Source organism: Musa acuminata, chromosome BXJ2-11, assembly GCF_036884655.1.
Source record: "Musa acuminata AAA Group cultivar baxijiao chromosome BXJ2-11, Cavendish_Baxijiao_AAA, whole genome shotgun sequence".
Classification (NCBI taxonomy): domain Eukaryota; kingdom Viridiplantae; phylum Streptophyta; class Magnoliopsida; order Zingiberales; family Musaceae; genus Musa; species Musa acuminata.
Genome location: NC_088348.1, coordinates 21,525,587 through 21,548,381, shown reverse-complemented (window position 1 = coordinate 21,548,381; position 22,795 = coordinate 21,525,587). Strand labels below are relative to the sequence as shown.

Here is a 22,795-nt window from a genome sequence, read left to right as displayed (position 1 = left end):
TCGAAACAGAAGAGGAATTTGTTTCAAATTTAGAATGGAAGCATTGAAGTGTTTCTAAAACATCTTTTGATGATTATTATATCATCAAGAACTTGGTAAATTATAAACAAAACTTTATTCTCTTTTTTTTTTCCTTTGATTTTCGTTTTGAGTTTTTTTTTTTGTTTTTAATTTCTCTATCCATTGTTCTTTTTTCTTTTTAAACTTGTTTAATAAATCAATCTTCTATCAATCTCTGTGTCATGTTTGTAATCTTTTCTCGTACTCTCCTCGTATCTTCTTTCATTTCCACGTATTGGAATCTTGACCAAACAAAGTTGGTTAGAGATGTTATTGTTACTCTCTTTAGCTAATTTGGAAGTATAGTAATTATTATATTTTTCTACAACCATCATTCCAATTTACTTTCTGTATGATGGTGACTGTCAAATGATCTCATTAATTAATTGGAAAACTCACTTTTCTATCATATCTAAATGGCATTAGGGGTGTCAAGTTGGTCCCTCCTTTGGAGATATTCCCGGAAAACTATTTTAGATTACGATGAATTCTTTTTTAACACTTTGATTGAGATTGCAGTCATTGGTTATATCTTCGAGTCGAGTCCCTTTTGAGCCACAACATTGTGACTGATTATATATATGATATTTGACCAGCATATTATATTATTTGATATTTATTTTTAATATTTATTTCTTACAAGGCATTTCTATCCATCAAGGGCTATTTATATATATTATAATATAAAGTGTGGTGATAATTTCAAGTTTCGTGGAATAGATATATATATATATATATATATATATATAGAGGAATATTGGAGACGATAGATAGATAGATAGATAGATAGATAGATAGATAGATTAAAAAAGCTAGCTAATAATTTATCATAATAAACATCGAAAACATTCGTGATAATTAATCACATTTGTTGTACCCTTATTTCTTGGCTTGCAGTCGCGTTGTCTGAGCACTGCCGGTCATCATCATTTTGAACTCCTCGAAGCTGACGCATCCATCGCCGTCCGAGTCGACGGCTCCGATCATCTGTATGCACTCCTTCATGGTGCACTTCTCCCCTAAGCCGTTCAACACCTGGTGGAGCTCCTTCGCCGTGATCCGCCCATCGTTGTTCAGATCGTACACCGAGAACGCATCCTTGAGCTCCTCCTCTGTGACACCACCGCCCCCGCCATGGCAGACTGCAGCGAACTCTTGGAGATCGACGAAGCCATCGCGGTCGGCATCCATCTCGGCGATCATGTCGCGGATCTCGTCGGGTGAGGCGTCTGATCCGAGGGCACGGATGAAGCCGGACAGGTCGGCGGTGGAGATCCTGCCATCGCCATCTACATCGAAACGAGCGAAGATTTTCTCCAACTCTTCCATCCGGAGGAAGCTGAAGGAGGACGACCGCGAGTGCGAACGAGAGGATGACGGTTTCTGTGGTTTCGCCATTAGAGTGAGAGAGAAATGTAGCGAGCGTGTCGTAGGCTTCGTTTCAAGAGGAGGAAAGAAGATCATGAGGGAGTCGCTGTCACATTGCGTCCATATTCATGGAATTTGATAATATTTACTACTATATATATTATATTATATTATATTATATTATATATATAGGAAAATAAATTAATTAAATGTACAGTATATTTTTGCTTGAAATCTTTGAGGAAAGAAGTAAAATATACAGAATCAATTATACCATCGGAATATTCCTTTCATAACCTTATATATATATATATATATATATATATATATATATATATATATATATATATATATATATATATATATATATATATATATATATATATATATATATATATATATATATATATATTACTGTTGCGTACATGATGATACCATGCGAATGAACAGTAAATAGCAAGCATAGGGTGATTCTACAAGAATGCAATGAATTATTTGCCGGTGGACCAGTACAGGTTTAGTGGGATAGGAAAATAGTGAAAGTAGAAAAGTTTTAGGGATATGAATTTGTTAATTGGCTTGGAATCAAGCATTCCATAAATACAGTCCTTACTATTAAAGGCCAGAGGTATTTTTTTTAAAAAAAGGAAAAATGGTAAGCCTTAAAATTTTATTTAATTGAAATGTGATGCAACTATTAAATTTTTATATGTTCTTAAGAAGAAGAAGAAGAAGAAGAAGAAGAAGAAGAAGAAGAAGAAGAAGAAGAAGAAGAAGAAGAAGAAGAAGATGATGATGATGATGATGATAATAATGATAATGATCAGTGTTATTTTTTTAAAGATAAACTTTTTTTTCGAGAATTCACCTTAATAATTATAATAACAATAACAACAACAACAACCATAATAATAATAATAATAAATTTTCTTAGTTTCCATAAAAATAATACTAATAATTCAACAAAACTAAAAAAAAGTTTAAAATAAAATTTAAAAAATAAAAAATATTGAAAATAGTTACTCGGTGCTTATATTATATAGGAGGCTAAAGTGTATTAACATATTTATACTCAGTATAATAGTTACCATATGAACTATGCAATGTGAAGCTACCTTCTTTCAATCATACACAAAATTGATATCATACATAGTATAATAGTTACCATATGAGCTTTATCATATCACTCACTATATCACGGAGCCCTTGCCATAGATGTCTGAAAATTGCATTTTATCGTTTTTTCTTGCAATGGTCATTATCACAATGACAGATTGAGAGTTTTGTCCCTACTTTATATTTGCATTAGCGTTCACTCTTGTATTATTTAGCCAACCAAACGATTTATTGTTATCCATTTAACCTTCTATTATGATCATTAATTTTCATAACTCGTAACTTTCTTTATATATTTCCTTAACTAAATATTTAAATCATTTGTATATCCTCTCTATTAAAGAAAGCCTGAGGCAACAATCTTAAATGATTTCTTAATTACTATTAATTTTAAGCTTAAGTGGAAAGTACCATAGTTCTACTTTCTATATATGAATTATTGTCATTCTGTTTTTAATATTATTGTTTTGAGAGTTCTACTTTCTATATTTCTCCAAAATGATTGTCATTCTATTTTTAATATTATTTCTTTCTCTATGCTTTAGTAGTGCACCGACAAGATTTAGATTTAAACAATATGAGCTAATTATATATTATCCATTTGTAGTTAGACTTCTTTAGTGTCTGGATCTTTATATTTCAAAATTTTACATTGAGATATCTATAGTTATAAAAGTAAAATATTTAACCTCATTTATCTTAACACTATTGGCTTTATCAATAGAAGATATAGCACATGACAGTACATATATAAATGACACAAAAAAAAGAAAGGCAAAAAAATAATCTCAATGATGGTAAGGGACGGTGGCACTATGAGTGAATGTTGTGGTGGTGATTAATGGTACAGTGATTGGCCTTATCTATATTGATCTGAATATCGATGACAAAGAAGAAGAGGTAAAGTGATGAGGCATCTGCATTAGCATCGGAGGAGGAGGGAGATGAGACATCTACAACGACGCTGCACTACTTTGCCTTATCTTCCTCCTTTGACGTTGCTTTGCATCTACCTCGGTGCCATATGTCAATCCTAGGATGGTCATTTCATCTAGTTGCATAACGAATTCGAGGAAGAGATAATGGGCAACAAGAAGAAGGGAGAGGTTGTGAGCGAGCTTGACAAAGATGCACACTTGCTTCAAGCTCTTGAGCTTTAGTCAATGTGCGAACGACATGTATGCCCCGGCCACAGCAGTATAGTCATTGACCTACTTCTGGATCAACTTCATCTGCAACTAGAGGAGATCCGATTGCATGACAAGGACTGATTGCTGCACAAAATGGAAACTTGAAGAGTATAGATCCAATGACGGGAGAGACAACAAACCCTCATCCTCCTTCCCGCTTACCTTTGGTGCCGTTGTGGTGGGGTAGAGTGTCAAAAAGATGGTAACAATGGATACTATGAGCGAGACGATGAAGAAACGATGGATCACCATATTACGGTTAGCCTTAAGATTGGGAATCATCATTTTGGCTAGGGTTTCAATATCGATCGGTCGTATCCTCTCTACCTCACTAGCCTCCTCCTCCTCCTCCTCCTCCTCCTCCTCTCTCATCGTCGTCAATGACGTAGTTCTCACCTGCCTCCTCTTCCTCCTTCGATGTCGATACAGATGCAGAGTGGCTCTGGTAGAGGAAGAGGAGGCACAACAGTACGACATCGATGTAGATGCCTTACCTCCCTTTTCTTCCTCCTCCAGCATCGACACAAATGTCTCACCGCTTTGCATTTTCCTCTTTGTCGTTGATGTTCGGATTGATATCGACAAGGCCGATCACTATTGTTGTTGTCGACCACCCGACCATCGATGGTGCCATCGTTTGCCATCACAATTGATATTATCTTTTTGCTCATTATTTTTGTATCATTCATACACATGCTATCACGTGTTTTATTTTCCATCGGTAAAGCCAATAACATTGGAATAAACGAAGTTTCTTTAAAAACAAACCTGCATAAAAAGAGGATTAGCTAGTTAGATCAACAACAACATATTTAAAAGTTACTTTCCTAACTTTATTTCCATTATTTTTACATTAGACATACTTATGTAGATTTCTAATTGAATCGGAATACCCTTTCATGTTTTCCGCAGCAATGTTTTACGAAAGAAGTCCCAAATAAAAACTTCATACAATTCATAACCATACACAGAGCAACAGGGAACATTTTTTATGAGTCGCGCAACCATAGTTTTGCAAATCATCAAACAGTTAATACTGCATAATAAGAAGAAAAATAGTATGGCAACGACTTTCTTTGAGAAATTATTACATAATGCTTCAAAAAAGTAGTGATCAGGTAGAGATTCTAATCTTAGCGGACTGTTCTTATGTTGCGACAGGCTTCCTCCCGCTCCGATATAGCCAGCACCAATCATCATCGTCTCGAACTCCTCGAAGCCGACGGACCTGATCATCCATGTGCATGCAGCCAACGCAACGACAGAGAACTTCTCCTCCAGGCTGGTGGCGCACCTCCGCCGAGATCAGCCCATCGTTGTTCAAATTGCACATCCCGAAATGTATTCATGAGCTACATCTCTATGCCACTACCATCGCCGCCGATGGCTTCCGACTCATGGAGAGTTTGACGAACATCCATCTCAGCGATCATGTCGTGAGGGAGTGGACGACGGCGGCAAGGTCAGTTAGATCAAATTGTGATTAGCAATAACTTCACCGGGAATAGTTTGACAATTTACAAAATTCATGGTCGGTAGGATGATGATAAATAGGAATAGAATCAACACGAATCGAAACTTGAATATTCGATTAGACAATCAATAAGGGCTCTGATAGGGGCAAAAATGGTGATGTGACACGCCATGACAGTATCCCCCTGAGTGACACATTGCCCGAGGCTCGCCATACCCTGCAGCAGCTCGGCCTCCCACGCAGCCCCAGTGGCAATGTCAGACGCCACCAAAGGTACAGTCCTGCCCTGCAGACAGCTACGTCAGGTAACATCAAACCTCCCCTATAAATACCCTCGCATGCTAAGAGGAATGGGGGGGGGGGGGGACACACTCAACACACGGAGGCTTTTCCTCCTCCTAAACCCCCTCCACATCGCTAACTTGGCCGTCGGAGGGGTCGGGCCTGGCTCCCGGCCCGACCTTTGTGCAGGTGCCAAACGGGTTCGACTCTTCCAGGCGCTGCGACGGAGCTTCCTCCCGACCCGACCCACCGACCTGAACTACTGACCCGACCCACCGACCCGAACTACCGACCCGACCTACCGACCCGAACCACCGTGCTCGACCGCCGGGAGACCCCGAGGAACGCCCCCACGGAGATCACCGCCTTCCGGACCCGAACCAAGCCGCGACGACCCCGACGCCACGGCTTAAACAGGTGCAGACCGCATCAGAATGGCGCTAGAAGGAGGGCCCGGAATAACGGTACATAAGCCTTCTCCCTGGTTGCTCCACTGCAGCCGACCTGCACCAGCAGCAGCGACTTCTGGGGCTGGTCTCGGCTCCTCGGCTCCGTGCGTGGCCAGCCCGCGTCAGCCGCTCGGCTGACGGTGCAGCCTCGCTGCCTTGCTGCCTCGCTGCCTCGGCTCCTCGGCCTCGTGCACAGCCAGCAAGCAGCCTCGCTGCCTCGGCCACTCGGCCTCGTGCGCAGCCAGCAAGCAGCCTCGCTCCCTTGGCCACTCGGCCACTCGGCCACTCGGCCTCATGCACGGCGCAACCCGCGCGCCTCGGCCCCATGCGCAGCCAGCACGCTGCCTCGACCTCGCGGCCAAAACGCCCGCGACGGCCCCACGCGCGCGACCAGCCCGCGCGTCTTGGCCCCTCGGCCCCGTGCGCAGCCAACGCGCTGCGGCCAGCCCGCGCGCCTCGGCCTCACGCGCGCTGCCAGCCTACGCGCCTCGGTGCCTCGGCACCTCGGCCCCACGCGCGGCCAACCCGCGTCAGCCCCTCGGCTGACGGCGCAACCCGCGCGCCTCGGCCCCATGCGCAGCCAGCACGCTGCCTCGACCTCGCGGCCAAAACACCCGCGACGGCCCCACGCGCGCGACCAGCCCGCGCGTCTCGGCTCCTCGGCCACGCGCGCGGCACAGCCAACACGCTGCCTGGACCACTCGGCCCCACGCGCGCGACCAGCCCGCGCGTCTCGGCCCCTCGGCCCCGTGCGCAGCCAACGCGCTGCGGCCAGCCCGCGCGCGCTGCCAGCCTGCGCGCCTCGGCGCCTCGGCACCTCGGCCCCACGCGCGCGGCTCAGCCCACGCGCCTCGGCCCCTCGGCCTCACGCGCGTGGTCAACCCGCGCGCCTCGGCCCCACGCGCGGCCAACCCGCGTCAGCCCCTCGGCTGACGGCGCAACCTGCGCGCCTCGGCCCCATGCGCAGCCAGCACGCTGCCTCGACCTCGCGGCCAAAACGCCCGCGACGGCCCCACGCGCGCGACCAGCCCGCGCGTCTCGGCTCCTCGGCCACGCGTGCGGCTCAGCCCCAAGCGCCTCGACCCTTCGGCCCCATGCTCGGCCAGCCCGCCTCATTTGCTCGGCTGACAGCGCAGCTTGCTGCCTCGGCCCCATGCGCGGCCACCCCGCGTCAGCTCTTCGGCTGACGGCACAACCTGCTACCTCGGCTCATATCCCGAGCCGCTCCAGTTCATTTCCCGACTTGCGGCTCGGCGATTCAGTCATATTACGAGTCGCTCCAGTTCGGTTCCCGACTTGCGACTCGTCGGTTCAAACATATCCCGAGCCGCTCCAGTTCATTTCCCGACTTGCGGCTCGACGATCCAGTCATTCCGAGTCATTCTGAGTCGTTCCAGTTCAGGCTCCGACCTGCGACTCGTCGATCCAGTCATTCCGAGTCATTCCAGTTCAGGTTCCGACCTGCGACTCGTCGATCCAGTCATTCCGAGTCGTTCCAGTTCAAGCTCCGACCTGCGACTCGTCGATCCAGTCATTCCGAGTCGTTCCAGTTCAAGCTCCGACCTGCGACTCGTCGATCCAGTCATTCCGAGTCATTCCAGTTCAGGTTCCGACCTGCGACTCGTCGATCCAGTCATTCCGAGTCGTTCCAGTTCAGGTTCCGACCTGCGACTCGTCGATCCAGTCATTCCGAGTCGTTCCAGTTCAGGCTCCGACCTGCGACTCGCCGGCTCCTCGGCTCATAGCCCGGGTCGCTCCAGTTCGATCTCCGACTTGCGACTCGCCGGCTCCTCGGCTCATAGCACGGGTCGCTCCAGTTCGATCTCCGACTTGCGACTCGCCGGCTCCTCGGCTCATAGCACGGGTCGCTCCAATTCGATCTCCGACTTGCGACTCGCTGACTCCTCGGCTCATAGTCTGGGTCGCTCCAGTTCGATCTCCGACTTACGACTCGCCGGCTCCTCGGCTCATAGCCCGGGTCGCTCCAGTTCGATCTCCGACTTGCGACTCGCCGGCTCCTCGGCTCATAGCACGGGTCGCTCCAGTTCGATCTCCGACTTGCGACTCGCCGGCTCCTCGGCTCATAGCCCGGGTCGCTCCAGTTCGATCTTCGACTTGCGACTCGTCGGCTCCTCGGCTCATAGCCCGGGTCGCTCCAGTTCGATCTCCGACTTGCGACTCGCTGACTCCTCGGCTCATAGCACGGGTCGCTCCAGTTCGATCTCCGACTTGCGACTCGCCGGCTCCTCGGCTCATAGCACATGTCACTCCAGTTCGATCTCCGACTTGCGACTCGCCGGCTCCTCGGCTCATAGCACGGGTCGCTCCAATTCGATCTCCGACTTGCGACTCGCTGACTCCTCGGCTCATAGTCCGGGTCGCTCCAGTTCGATCTCCGACTTGCGACTCGCCGGCTCCTCGGCTCATAGCACAGGTCGCTCCAGTTCGATCTCCGACTTGCGACTCGCCGGCTCCTCGGCTCATAGCCCGGGTCGCTCTAGTTCGATCTCCGACTTGCGACTCACCGGCTCCTCGGCTCATAGCCCGGGTCGCTCCAGTTCGATCTCCGACTTGCGACTCACCGGCTCCTCGGCTCATAGCACGGGTCGCTCCAGTTCGATCTCCGACTTGCGACTCGCCGGCTCCTCGGCTCATAGCCCGGGTCGCTCCAGTTCGATCTCCGACTTGCGACTCGCCGGCTCCTCGGCTCATAGCCCGGGTCGCTCCAGTTCGATCTCCGACTTGCGACTCGCTGACTCCTCGGCTCATGGCACGGGTCGCTCCAGTTCGATCTCCGACTTGCGACTCGCCGGCTCCTCGGCTCATAGCACGGGTCGCTCCAGTTCGATCTCCGACTTGCGACTCGTCGGCTCCTCGGCTCATAGCCCGGGTCGCTCCAGTTCGATCTCCGACTTGCGACTCGCTGACTCCTCGGCTCATAGCACGGGTCGCTCCAGTTCGATCTCCGACTTGCGACTTGCCGGCTCCTCGGCTCATAGCACATGTCACTCCAGTTCGATCTCCGACTTGCGACTCGCCGGCTCCTCGGCTCATAGCACGGGTCGCTCCAATTCGATCTCCGACTTGCGACTCGCTGACTCCTCGGCTCATAGTCCGGGTCGCTCCAGTTCGATCTCCGACTTGCGACTCGCCGGCTCCTCGGCTCATAGCACAGGTCGCTCCAGTTCGATCTCCGACTTGCGACTCGCCGGCTCCTCGGCTCATAGCCCGGGTCGCTCTAGTTCGATCTCCGACTTGCGACTCACCGGCTCCTCGGCTCATAGCACGGGTCGCTCCAGTTCGATCTCCGACTTGCGACTCGCCGGCTCCTCGGCTCATAGCCCGGGTCGCTCCAGTTCGATCTCCGACTTGCGACTCGCCGGCTCCTCGGCTCATAGCCCGGGTCGCTCCAGTTCGATCTCCGACTTGCGACTCGCTGACTCCTCGGCTCATAGCACGGGTCGCTCCAGTTCGATCTCCGACTTGCGACTCGCCGGCTCCTCGGCTCATGGCACGGGTCGCTCCAGTTCGATCTCCGACTTGCGACTCGCCGGCTCCTCGGCTCATAGCACGGGTCGCTCCAATTCGATCTCCGACTTGCGACTCGCTGACTCCTCGGCTCATAGTCCGGGTCGCTCCAGTTCGATCTCCGACTTGCGACTCGCCGGCTCCTCGGCTCATAGTCCGGGTCGCTCCATTTCGATCTCCGACTTGCGACTCGCCGGCTCAACCTGCCTTATGCTCCTCGGCTTCGTGCTGCTCGAGACGCGTTCGCGCGACCGGCCCGTCTGCGTCATGCCCCTCGGATCCGCATGAACAGCCCACCTGAAGTAAGAAGCCATGCATCGGACTCCCTGCATGCAAAAACCGACGCATAGTTCCTTTCGGGGGGGGGCATATGATAGGGGCAAAAATGGTGATGTGACACGCCATGACAGCATCCCCCTGAGTGACACACTGCCCGAGGCTCGCCATACCCTGCAGCAGCTCGGCCTCCCACGCAGCCCCAGTGGCAATGTCAGACGCCACCAAAGGTACAGTCCTGCCCTGCAAACAGCTACGTCAGGTAACATCAAACCTCCCCTATAAATACCCTCGCATGCTAAGAGGAATGGGGGGGGGGGGGGGGGGGACACACTCAACACACGGAGGCTTTTCCTCCTCCTAAACCCCCTCCACATCGCTAACTTGGCCGTCGGAGGGGTCGGGCCTGGCTCCCGGCCCGACCTTTGTGCATGTGCCAAACGGGGTCGACTCTTCCAGGCGCTGCGACGGAGCTTCCTCCCGACCCGACCCACCGACCCGAACTACCGACCCGACCCACCGATCCGAACTACCGACCCGACCTCCCGACCCGAACCACCGTGCTCGACCGCCGGGAGACCCCGAGGAACGCCCCCACGGAGATCACGGCCTTCCGGACCCGAACCAAGCCGCGACGACCTCGACGCCACGGCTTAAACAGGTGCAGACCGCATCAGGCTCGACACTGACACTTATTGTTACCTAATGGGTCATAAGAGCCTAGTCGATATGGCAATGACGTAGTGCCACCTAAGTGTTCCTACTCAGCATGACATCCAAAAAGAGGGCATCTTGTGGTGTGTAATAATCATTGAAATTTTCAAACTAGACTCTTTTTTTTATCTTATTTACTTAAGCATCAAATAAACCTTATCAAGAACATTCATTGTGTACTTTTATAGGATCAGATGGGAAGGAACTATCAATTGTCATTCTCCATAGGTATTCAACTTTTAAAGATAAGTCAACTTTGTCATGGTAGGTTGACCACCACTAACAAACCAGCACTAGGAGGGGCCGAACAAAAATACTATATGGAAATCATATATAATCACAACAACTTCAAGGTTAAATCATTCGACAAGGGTCTTGTCATGTAAGCACAACAACTTCAAGACCATTGTGTCGTGGTCGCACCTTCAAGTTGATAGTATTGCAAATGCATCATGCCATGATGGTGGCTGTGATGGGGATAAAAACAGAAATAATCTTTGTATATGAATAAATACTAAAAGATCATAATACGCAGTGGAATTAAATGGAACCACAATCAAATAGAACACCAAGATATACGTGGAAAACCCCTTCAATGTAAAGGGTAAAAATCATAGGGCAAACTAGAGATAATCCACTATGAGAATAATGAATATACAAATCTCAATCTCTTGCCCTAAACCCTAGTAATAATCACAAGAGAACAACTGGGATATAAGGATCACGTCACTGTCCACGATATCTAAAACCTCCCCAAGTAATTATAGCAAGAGTCTACTATAGATTTGATCTAACCTGAGATGAGAACACTGCTAGATGATTGAGAACAACTTCTCTACGTTGTCCTTGTTTTCTTCCCTTTCTTTCTCTTCCTTTTCTACCTTGTTTTCTTTCTTTTCTTTGGAATCCCGTGGCTCTTTTCTTCTCCCACGTTATTGCCCTATTTATGCCTTTTTCTGCCTCCAAAACACAGCTACCACCCCCCCTAATGTTAATTAGGGTTAGGTTAAGAGGGGGTGAGATGTGGGCTACCCAAGCCCACTATGGGCTGAATTTGTGGGCTGCCAGCCCAACAACCTCCCCCTTCAGCCCATAAAGGAGGTTGTCCCATGACTCCTCAATGTGAAGCCATACCGACCAGCTGTCGGCATATCTCCTGTCTTTCTTTTGGTAAAGTTTTTGTCAACATGTCTGCTCCGTTGTTATCTGTGTGAATTTTTTGAAGCTGCAACTGCTTCTCTTCAAATATATTTCGAATCTATTGGTATCTGACATCTATATGCTTTGATTTGGAATGAAACATTGGGTTCTTACACAAATAGATGACACTCTAGCTGTCACAATGCACTACATAATTTTTCTGTTTCAGCTCCAATTCTTATAAAAATTCTTTCATCCATAACATTTCTTTGCATACCTCTATAGCAGCAATATATTCTGCTTCTGTGGTGGAGAGAGCAATACACCTTTGCAACCTAGATTGCCATGACATAGCTCCCCTTGCAAAAGTAAGTACATAACCTGAAGTAGACTTTCTCGTATCTATATCTCTTGCTATATCTGCATTTGTGTAACCTATCAACACATGTGGTCCACCTCCAAAGCTTAAACAAACCTTAGAGCTCCCTCTGAGATATCTAAAAATCCACTTCACTACTGCCCAGTGCTCTTTGCCTAGATTTGCAAGAAATCTGCTAGTAACACCAACTGCATATGCGATGTCTGGCCTCGTACATACCATTGCATACATTAAACTTCCAACTGCTAAAGCATAAGGAACCTTTTGAATTTTCTCCTTCTCCTCATCACTTGACAGACTCTGTTCACAACTTGAAGTGACCTGTAAGAGGAGAACCAACTGGTTTTGCATTGCTCATACTGAATCTTTCCAATATCTTCTCGATGTATTTCTCCTGTGACAACCAAATCTTCTTATTTTCCCTGTCACGGGAAATCTGTATACCTAGTATTTGCTTTGCTAGCCCCATGTCCTTCATTGCAAAAGACTCACTCAGTTCCTTCTTCAATCTGTCAATTTTAGACATATCTTTTCCAAGAATAAGCATGTCATCAACATAAAGTAAGAGAATAATAAAATCCTCACCAAACCATTTGATATACACATAATGATCTGAAGCCGTTCTTTTGTATCCATTTTCTATCATAAATAAATCAAACTTTCTGTACCACTGTCTTGGAGCTTGCTTTAGCCCATACAAGCTCTTTTTCAATTTGCAGACAAAGTTCTCTTTACCTTTAGCTTTGAAGCCTTCTGGTTGCTCCATATAAATTTCCTCCTCCAAATCCCCATGAAGGAAAGCTGTCTTCACATCTAACTGCTCAACCTCCAAGTCCTGGCTAGCAGCAATACCAAGAGCAACACGAATAGAAGATATTTTAACAACAGGAGAAAAAATCTCTTCAAAGTCAATACCTTTCTTTTGACCAAAGCCTTTTACAACCAATTTAGCTTTGTACTTTGGTTGAGAATAATATTCTTGAGTCTTTAACCTGAAAACCTACTTGTTCTTCAAGGCCTTCATTCCATTTGGTAGTAGCACCAAATCATAAGTGTGGTTCTTCTGAAGAGCATCCATCTCTTCCTGTATAGCAACTAACCACTTCTCTTTTTGCTCACTTTCAACTGCTTCCTGGTAACTCTCTGGTTCACATGCATTAGTAAGCATCACATACTCATATGTAGAGTATCTTTTGGAAGGTTGACATTGTTTAGAAGATCTTCTCAACTGAAGTTCTACGGGAAGTTGCTCTCCAACTTCTTCTTGCCCAACATGTCCTGCAGGTAGATCAACATCAGGCTCTACACTATCTTCCTGCACATCTCCCCCATCACCCTGATATACTGGAGGAGTAATTGGGTCACAATTTGCTAATCCTTCTACAGAAGTATTGGCTGGTGCCTTCTTCTTCAAATCTTCAAAAGTTTGATCATCAAAGAAGACTATATCTCAACTTCTAAACACCTTCTGCTTTTCTGGATCCCAAATCCTGTAACCAAAATGATCATGTGAGTAACCAAGAAAAATACATTCTTTAGTCTTACCATCCAGCTTGGACCTCACATTATCTGGAACATGTGCAAATGCACGACAACCAAACACTCTCAAACGCTTGTAGGAAACATCTTTCCCTGACCATACATGCTCTACAACATCACCATCTAGGGCTATACATGGTGATAAGTTGATCACATCAACTATAGTCCTCAAAGCCTCATCCCAAAACCTTTTGGGTAGCTTGGCCTGTGAAAGCATACATCTGATCTTTTCCATGATAGTGCGGTTCATCCTCTCTGCAATTCCATTATGCTGAGGTGTACCAGGAACTGTCATCTCATGTTAGATCCCATGTGACCTGCAATAGTCATTAAACAATCCTGTATACTCACCACCATTATCTGATCTTATGCATTTCAATTTCCTTTTTGTCTCCCTTTCAACCCTAGCATGAAACTCTTTGAAGACATTAATCACCTGATCTTTAGTCTTCAAAGCATAGGCCCAAACTTTCCTGGAAAAATCATCTATAAAAGTGATAAAATAAAGTGCACCACTTATACCAAGAACATCAACAGATCCACCATAAGTTTTTGTCCTCAAAGGACCACATACATCTGTATAAACACGATCTAAGACATGCATTTTTCTAGACAAAGTAGGACTAGAAAATGAAACTTTATATTGTTTACTTGCCAAATAATCAATATAAGGGTTCAGATGTATATCTCTGAGGTCTGGTAATACGTCTCTCTTGGAAAGAGCTTGTAGCCCCTTCTCGCTCATGTGTCTCAATCGCCTATACCACAACTCCATGCTGAAGTCTTTTTCTGTAGCATTTAACTGCTCATCATAAGCTTTAGCCTGCAATATGTACAAAGTATGACATTTCTTTCCATTAGCTATAACAAGAGAACCCTTACTGAACTTCCATTGCCCTTTGTGAAATCTGCTATCATAGTCTTCATCATCTAGCCTTCCAATTGAAATTAAATTCAGGCTCAAGTCAACCACATGCCTCACATCCTTAAGCATCAATTTGCAACCAAGGTTGGTCTTTAAATGGATATCACCCATGCTTATTGTTAGGATCGGAGCGGCACTAAGAGGGGAGGGGAGAGGGGGGGGGGGTGAATTAGTGCAGCGGATTAAAACGTTGGTTTCGACAAATCTTTGATACAGTAAAAACCGAACTTGAAAAGCTTAACTTGAATGTGTGTTCGTAAAGGTGTACAACAAAGGTAATAAGGAAATAAAGCACGTAAGAAGGTTTGCAGTAATGTACATAGCAATAAGAAAATGCAAACCAGAGATCACGCCAATTTTAAAGTGGTTCGGTCAAATGACCTACATCCACTTGCGAGGCCTTCTTCGATGAGGCTCCCACCTTCCACTAGCAAATCTCTTGAAGGGGAAGGGCAAATACCCCTCTTACAACCTTTTACAAGCTGTTCGCACTCTTACAAATTTTCAGCAAGAAAGAAGGAGGTGAACACTCTAACAAATTGAAAACAAGACTTCTCTAAGACCTTTTTCTCAATCTATTGTTTCTCACAAAAGTTGTAATCTCAGTTGAGAATTGAGGGGTATTTATAGGCCTCAAGAGGATTCAAATTTGGGCTCCAAAATTTGAATTCTCTTTGGTTCTCGATGTTGGCGGTGCCACCGCTTGTCAGTGGCGGTGCCATCGCCTGTCAGTGTCTAACACTAATAGTGGACTGGCGGTGCCACCGCTTGGCTCTTGGGTGTTGGGCGGTGCCACCGCCTGGCTCTCGGGTGCTGGGCGGTGCCACCGCCAGACCCTTCGGTTCACTGGTTGGGCTTTAAATTTAGCCCAAACTAAGTCTAATTTTGGGCCCAGTTGGCCCCTAACCAGGATATAGGATTATCTTTTAATCCTAATCCTAATTATATGTGAACTACATAACTAAAAATATCCCAAATAAGTTTTCAACCATGAACTTCGAGTCTTGTTCCGGCGAGCTTTCCGACGAACTTCCGACGAACTTCCGATATGCCCTCAGATTTCTTCCGACGGACTCCCAGCAAGCTCCCGATCTTGTGACGACTTCAACGAGTAGCCGAGCCTTCTCGGTGATCTCCGTGAACCTCCGACGATCTCTTCGGTGAACTTCCGAAAATTCCGACAGGTTCCCGATTTCTTCTCGGTTGGTTCCGGCAACATCTCCGACGATTCTTCGGACTCTTAAACGTCCATTGAACTTGATTCCGATATTCTTGCTTTATGTTTTCTGGTTATTGTAGTTAATCCTGCACACTTAACTCAATAATATGGATTAGATCAATTAACCCATCAATTGATTTTATCATCAAAATCCGAGATTCAACAATCTCCCCCTTTTTTATGATGACAATCAATTGATGACGGAGTTAAACATAACTCCCCCTATCTATATGCCATATTATGAGAAGATAAAAACACTTGAATTTCATCCCATTGAATTCAAGCATAAACCGATAAGTTCTAACCGTTGAACTTATCGTTATTCGCATTAAGCATAAGTGAATACGAAACTTAAAAGTCAATTTTTATTACGATAGGAGATAAAGATTTTCAACATGAATTTCATGATATAAATGTAAGGCGTGATTTCATATGATCAACCAATCTAAAAACTTGCGATATACTCAAGGATTTTGCAAGGCATATAAGATATTTGTATTATACAAGCTCTTGTAATTCATATAAGTCATGTTATCAATGCGCATAAGACATTTTCATTAAGTCATGCTATCGAAATGGTATAAGTCATCACTTCTCCCCCTTTGTCATCAATAAAAAGGGAATGAGACTTGAAGCACATAATTTGTGATTATAACATCAGGAATTCAGCATTGATCATACAAAAATTCATCATTCAAAATTAAGTATGCTAAAATATTTACGCAGAGTTCATCTTAAAAGAAAATTCAGCAGTCATCCATTTTATCAAATCTCTTCTTTCAATAAATAACAAAAATTGTAGGTGTACAAAGAAGAGATTGCGATTAAAAAAAAATTTCAAGTAGTAACTCCAATAAGTCAAGATCATAATTCGAATACAAACTCATTTAAATTCAAATTGTCAACTTGAAACTCATAATCAAGCCATCAAAATCAATTTCGAGATTCACAAAATATCATAAAATCTTGATAAGATGGGAGCGGTGTTTGACTCAAGAGAGGATAAGGTAATTTAACATATTATTTAGAATCGAAAGAGAAGGATCAAATCCACCGAGGAACGAAGAGAGAGTGAAAAACTTTACGGAAATTCCATTCAAACAAGTTTATTCTTAGGGACAATTTAACATACCTAATTCCCTTCTAATGAATTCAAATTGGTCTTCATTCAATGCTTTTGTAAATATATCTGCTAATTGATGCTTTGTGTCAATGAATTCTAGAACAACATTATTGTTAAGGACATGATCGCGTATGAAATGATGCCTAACGTCGATGTGCTTAGTTCTAGAGTGCCGAATTGGATTTTTAGTAAGACATATGGCACTAGTATTATCACATTTTATGGGAACGTTTTTGAAGTAAATTCCATAGTCTTCTAATGTATTTTTCATCTAAACAACTTGTGCACAGCATGCACTTGCAGCAATGTATTCGGCTTCCGTCGTAGATAGTGCAACTGAATTTTGTTTCTTGGAAGTCCAAGAAACAAGTGCATGTCCTAAAAATTGGCATGTTCCGGATGTACTTTTTCTATCTATCCTGCATTTGCCAAAATCGGCATCAGCATAAGCTATTAAATCGAATTTTTTAGATTTTGGATACCACAATCCTAGATTTGGAGTTCCTTTAAGATACCTAAATATTCTTTTAACACTCTTAAGATGAGATAATTTAGGATTAGATTGAAACCTAGCGCAAAGTCCTACACTAAACATAATATCCGGTCTAGTCGCGGTGAGGTAGAGTAGACTACCTATCATTCCCCTATATGTTTTTTGATCGAAATTTTCACTATTTTCATCCATATCTAACTTAGTCGAAGTACTCATAGGGGTGTTTATTGTTTTTGAATTATCCATGTTAAATCGTTTTAACAATTCTAATGTATATTTAGATTGGTTAAGAAATATACCATCACTAAGTTGTTTGATTTGTAATCCTAAAAAGAAAGTTAATTCACCCATTAAACTCATTTCAAATTCATGACTCATACTTTTGGTAAATGATTCACATAGTGATTCATCCGAAGAGCCAAAAATAATATCGTCAACATAAATTTGCACAATAAGAAAATTATTTTCAAAATATTTGATAAACAATGTAGTATCAACCTTGCCTTTGGTAAAATTATTTAAAATAAGAAAGGAACTAAGCCTTTCATACCAAGCTCTAGGAGATTGTTTCAAGCCATAGAAAGCCTTAGTCAATTTGAATACATGATTAGGAAGAAGAGAATTTTCAAATCCGAGAGGTTGTTCGACATATACTTCTTCGGAAATAAAACCATTCAAGAAGACACTTTTGATATCCATTTGAAACAGTTTGAAATTATTACTACTAGCATAGGCAAGGAGCATCCTAATGGCTTCTAATCTTGCCACAGGAGCAAAGGTTTCTTCGTAGTCGATACCTTCTTCTTGGTTGAAACCTTTGGCCACTAATCTAGCCTTGTTTCTAACCACGATATCATTTTCGTCTTACTTGTTTCTAAAGACCCATTTAGTACCAATGACTAAATGGTCACTAGGTCTAGGAACAAGCTTCCATACCTTATTCCTCTCAAATTGATTTAATTCCTCTTGTATTGCAATAACCCAAAAATCATCTTTTAAGGCCTCGTTAATGCATTTAGGTTCGATTTGAGAAAGGACGGTGGTGTTAGCACAAAAATTCTTGAAAGAGGAATAAGTTTGGACCCCTTTTGATGTATCTCCTATAATTAGCTCCTTTGGATGAGCATCTATATACTTCCATTCCTTGGGTAAGGAAATTTCGGAAGAAGGTGCATCCAAGTTGCTATTTTGAGGAGGGGGTTCATTTAAATTCAAATGATCAAAACCAAGATCATCATCAAAATCATTTTTCTTTAAATCAAAAATTTCATTAAAAACTACATGAATAGATTCCTCTATTACTAAGGTTCTTTTATTAAAAACCCGAAAAGCCTTAGAAACGGAAGAGTAACCAAGAAAGATGCCTTCATCCGATTTAGCGTCAAATTTTCCTAAGGCATCCCTTTCATTCAAAATAAAGCATTTACAACCGAAAACTTTAAAATAGGAAACATTTGATTTTTTGTTATTCCATAATTCATAGGGAGTTTTTGATAGGGACGGTCTTATTAGAACCCTATTCATGATGTAGCAAGCCGTATTCACGGCTTCGGCCCAAAAATACTTGGGTAGACTATGTTCATTTAACATCGTTCTTGCCATTTCTTATAGGTTTCTATTTTTTCTTTCAACTACTCCATTTTGTTGAGGATTTCTCGGAGTGGAGAAGTTGTGATTGTATCCATTAACTTCACAAAAGTTTTGAAAGTCATGGTTTTGAAATTCGCCACCGTGATCACTCCGAATTGATGAAATCATGAAGCCTTTTTCGTTTTGAGTGAGTTTACAAAATTTAAAGAAACACCTGAAACAATCACTTTTGTGAGCTAAGAAATAGGTCCAAGTGTATCTAGTATAGTCATCCACAATTACAAATGCATATTTACTTCCTCCTAGACTTGTCATGTCAATTGATCCAAATAAGTCCAAATGAATCAATTGTAATGGTCTAGTGGTGCTAATTTGAATTTTTGGTTTGAAACTAGTCTTTATTTGTTTACCTAGTTGACATGCATCGCATACTTTGTCCTTAATAAACTTTATATTTGGAATTCCTCGTACTAATTCTCCAGATGAGATCTTAGATATTAGTTTCATGCTTGCATGACCTAGTCTCCTATGCCAAAGCCAAGCATCATCATTTAGAGCGGAGAAGCACATTTCATTACTTAATTCATCAAGGTTGATGGTGTAGACATTATTTTGTTTTAATGCAATCATAGTTATGTTATGGTTTGGTTTTTCAATAATACACACATTTTATTCAAATCTAACGATATAACCTTTATCGCATAATTGACTAACACTCAAGAGATTATGTTTCAATCCATCAACTAGTAAGACATCATCAATAGAAAATTTTAATTTGTTACCTATGGTTCCCTTGCCAATGATTTTGTCTTGGTTGTTGTCTCCGAAGGTGACATACCCTTCTTCTTTGCTAGTGAGCATAGAGAAATGTGATGGATCTCCAGTCATATGTCTTGAGCATCCACTATCGAGATACCATCTCTTGCTCCTAGCTTGTGATGGTGTATGTTTCTACAGGAAGGGATTATTTTTAGGTACCTATTTTCTTTTGGGTGCCTTAAAAACTGATCTGACTTGTTCATCATATTGCATAGAATTGATCATAGTTCCTTTAGGAACCCAAATTAGTTTGTTTGGACTAATTTTCTTGAATGGACATTTATAAGTTTTATGTCCATATTTGCAACAAAAGTTACAATTGTTTAGGTGCCGAACATATAAGACAGAGCCTTTAATGAAGGTGGTTGGATTTTGGTGAGGACTTCTCACAAATCCGATTCCACTTCTTTTAGGAACGCGACCCTTATTTGTAAGGATCATGTTCAAAGACTTGCTACCAACCTCGAATTTCTTCAAGGTGTCCTTAAGTAGCAAGTTCTCCTTTTGGAGAGTTTCTAGATCATGACATTTTATACATGAAGCTAAACTATCATGATATTCAGTCTTTAATTTATCGAAATTACAAGTGAGACTATCATGCTCCTTTTTTAGCAATTTATATTTTCTACTAATTGTCTTACATTCATCAAATAACTCATTGAAGACATTTAATAATTTATGATATGGTAAATCTGCATCAATTAAATCTGTTAGCCATTAGGGTGTAATGAGCAACTTGCTCGGTGTTGGACTCCTCTTCTTCGGACGCGCTTGAATCATCCCACGTTGCCTTGAGCGCCTTCTTCTTTGAGGTTCTCTTTTTGGCTTGAGGATAATCGTTCTTGTAGTATCCCGGTTTTTTGCACTAATAGCAAATCACTTGGTCCTTCTTGTGTTCAAATTTATTTTTTATATTATTTTTAAATTTATTCTTTCTTAAATATTTTTTAAATTTTTGAGTCAAAAGTGCAATGTCATTGTCACTGTCCTCATCACTTGATGTTCCCTTCAAGTGATCTTCTTGTGATGTGAGTGTCATATCCTTCCTGTTCTTTGGAAGGGGGTTCTCGAGCTCGTCATGAGCTTGACATGTCATTTCGTAGGTCATTAGAGACCCAATAAGTTCTTCAAGAGGGAATGTTTTAAGGTCTTTGGCCTCTTGAATGACCGTAACTTTTGGATCCCAACTTTTAGGGAGGGATCTTAAGATTTTAGTTACTAGTTCAAAGTTAGTAAAATCTTTACCAAGAGCTTTGAGTCCATTGATGACATCCGTGAACCGGGTGTCCATGTCTCCGATGGACTCACTTGGTTTCATTCGGAAAAGTTCGTAAGAGTGCACAAGGATGTTGATTTTGGACTCTTTCATTTGGCTAGTGCCTTCATGAGTGACCTCAAGAGTTCTCCAAATATCAAAAGCCGAATCACAAATTGAAACACGATTAAATTCAGTTTTGTCTAGTGCATAAAACAAGGCATTCATAGCCTTTGTGTTTAAAGCAAAAACCTTCTTCTCCGATTCATTCCATTCGCTTATCGGAAGAGAAGATTTTTAAAATCCATTTTTGACAATAGTCCAAAGCTCAAAATCCATGGAAATGAGGAAGATCCTTATACGAGTCTTCCAATAAGTATAATCCGACCCATTAAACATGGGTGGACATGTGATAGAATGACCCTTATATATGCCGGAGTAAGCCATCTCTCTTGGGTATCAAACCAAATATAAGAGTGAGCCTTGCTCTTATACCAATTCTTAGGATCAAAGCGGCACTAAGAGGGGGGTGAATTAGTGCAGCGGATTAAAACGTTGGTTTCGACAAATCTTTGATACAGTAAAAACCGAACTTGAAAAGCTTAACTTGAATGTGTGTTCGTAAAGGTGTGCAGCAAAAGTAATAAGGAAATAAAGCACGTAAGAAGGTTTGTAGTAATGTAAATAACAATAAGAAAATGCAAACCAGAGATCACACCAATTTTAAAGTGGTTCGGTCATATGACCTACATCCACTTGCGAGGCCTTCTTCGATGAGGCTCCCACCTTCCACTAGCAAATCTCTTGAAGGGGAAGGGCAAATACCCCTCTTACAACCTTTTACAAGCTGTTCACACTCTTACAAATTTTTAGCAAGAAAGAAGGAGGTGAACACTCTAACAAATTGAAAACAAGACTTCTCTAAGACCTTTTTCTCAATCTATTGTTTCTCACAAAAGTTGTAATCTCAACTGAGAAATGAGGGGTATTTATAGGCCTCAAGAGGATTCAAATTTGGGCTCCAAAATTTGAATTCTCTTTGGTTCTCGATGTTGGCGGTGCCACCGCTTGTCAGTGGCGGTGCCATCGCCTGTCAGTGTCTAACACTGACAGTGGACTGGCGGTGCCACCGCCTGGCTCTTGGGTGTTGGGCGGTGCCACCGCCTAGCTCTCGGGTGCTGGGCGGTGCCACCGCTAGACCCTTCGGTTCACTGGTTGAGCTTTAAATTTAGCCCAAACCAAGTCTAATTTTGGGCCCAATTGGCCCCTAACCAGGATATAGGATTATCTTTTAATCCTAATCCTAATTACATGTGAACTACATAACTAAAAACATCCCAAACAAGTTTTCAACCATGAACTTCGAGTCTTGTTCCGGCGAGCTTTCCGACGAACTTCCGGCGGACTTCCGATATGCTCTCAGATTTCTTCCGACGGACTCCCAGCAAGCTCCCGATCTTGTGACGACTTCAACGAGTAGCCGAGCCTTCTTGGTGATCTCCGCAAACCTCCGACGATCTCTTCGGCGAACTTCCGAAAATTCCGACAGGTTCCCGATTTCTTCTCGGTTGGTTCCGGCAGCATCTCTGACGATTCTTCGGACTCTTAAACGTCCATTGAACTTAACTCCGGTATTCTTGCTTTATGTTTTCTGGTTATCGTAGTTAATCCTACATACTTAACTCAATAATATGGATTAGATCAATTAACCCATCAATTGATTTTATCATCAAAATCCGAGATTCAACACTTATGATGTATGCTGTGCTATAGTTGCCCATCTTGACAACACCAAAATTTTCAGACCTGTATGTAGCAAAAAACTCCCTCCGTGGTGTAGCATGATAAGAAGTACC

At 43.5% G+C, this 22,795-nt stretch overlaps 1 protein-coding gene across 1 annotated transcript; it reads right to left on the bottom strand.

The window, feature by feature from the left end:
• Positions 1-939: 939 nt before the first annotated feature.
• On the bottom strand, positions 940-1,478 carry LOC135627539 (probable calcium-binding protein CML18). Its single transcript, XM_065133663.1, has one exon. The coding sequence runs from the start codon at positions 1,456-1,458 to the stop codon at positions 940-942; it is 519 nt and encodes a 172-aa protein (XP_064989735.1). The 5' UTR covers positions 1,459-1,478.
• Between the last annotated feature and the right edge of the window lie 21,317 nt (positions 1,479-22,795).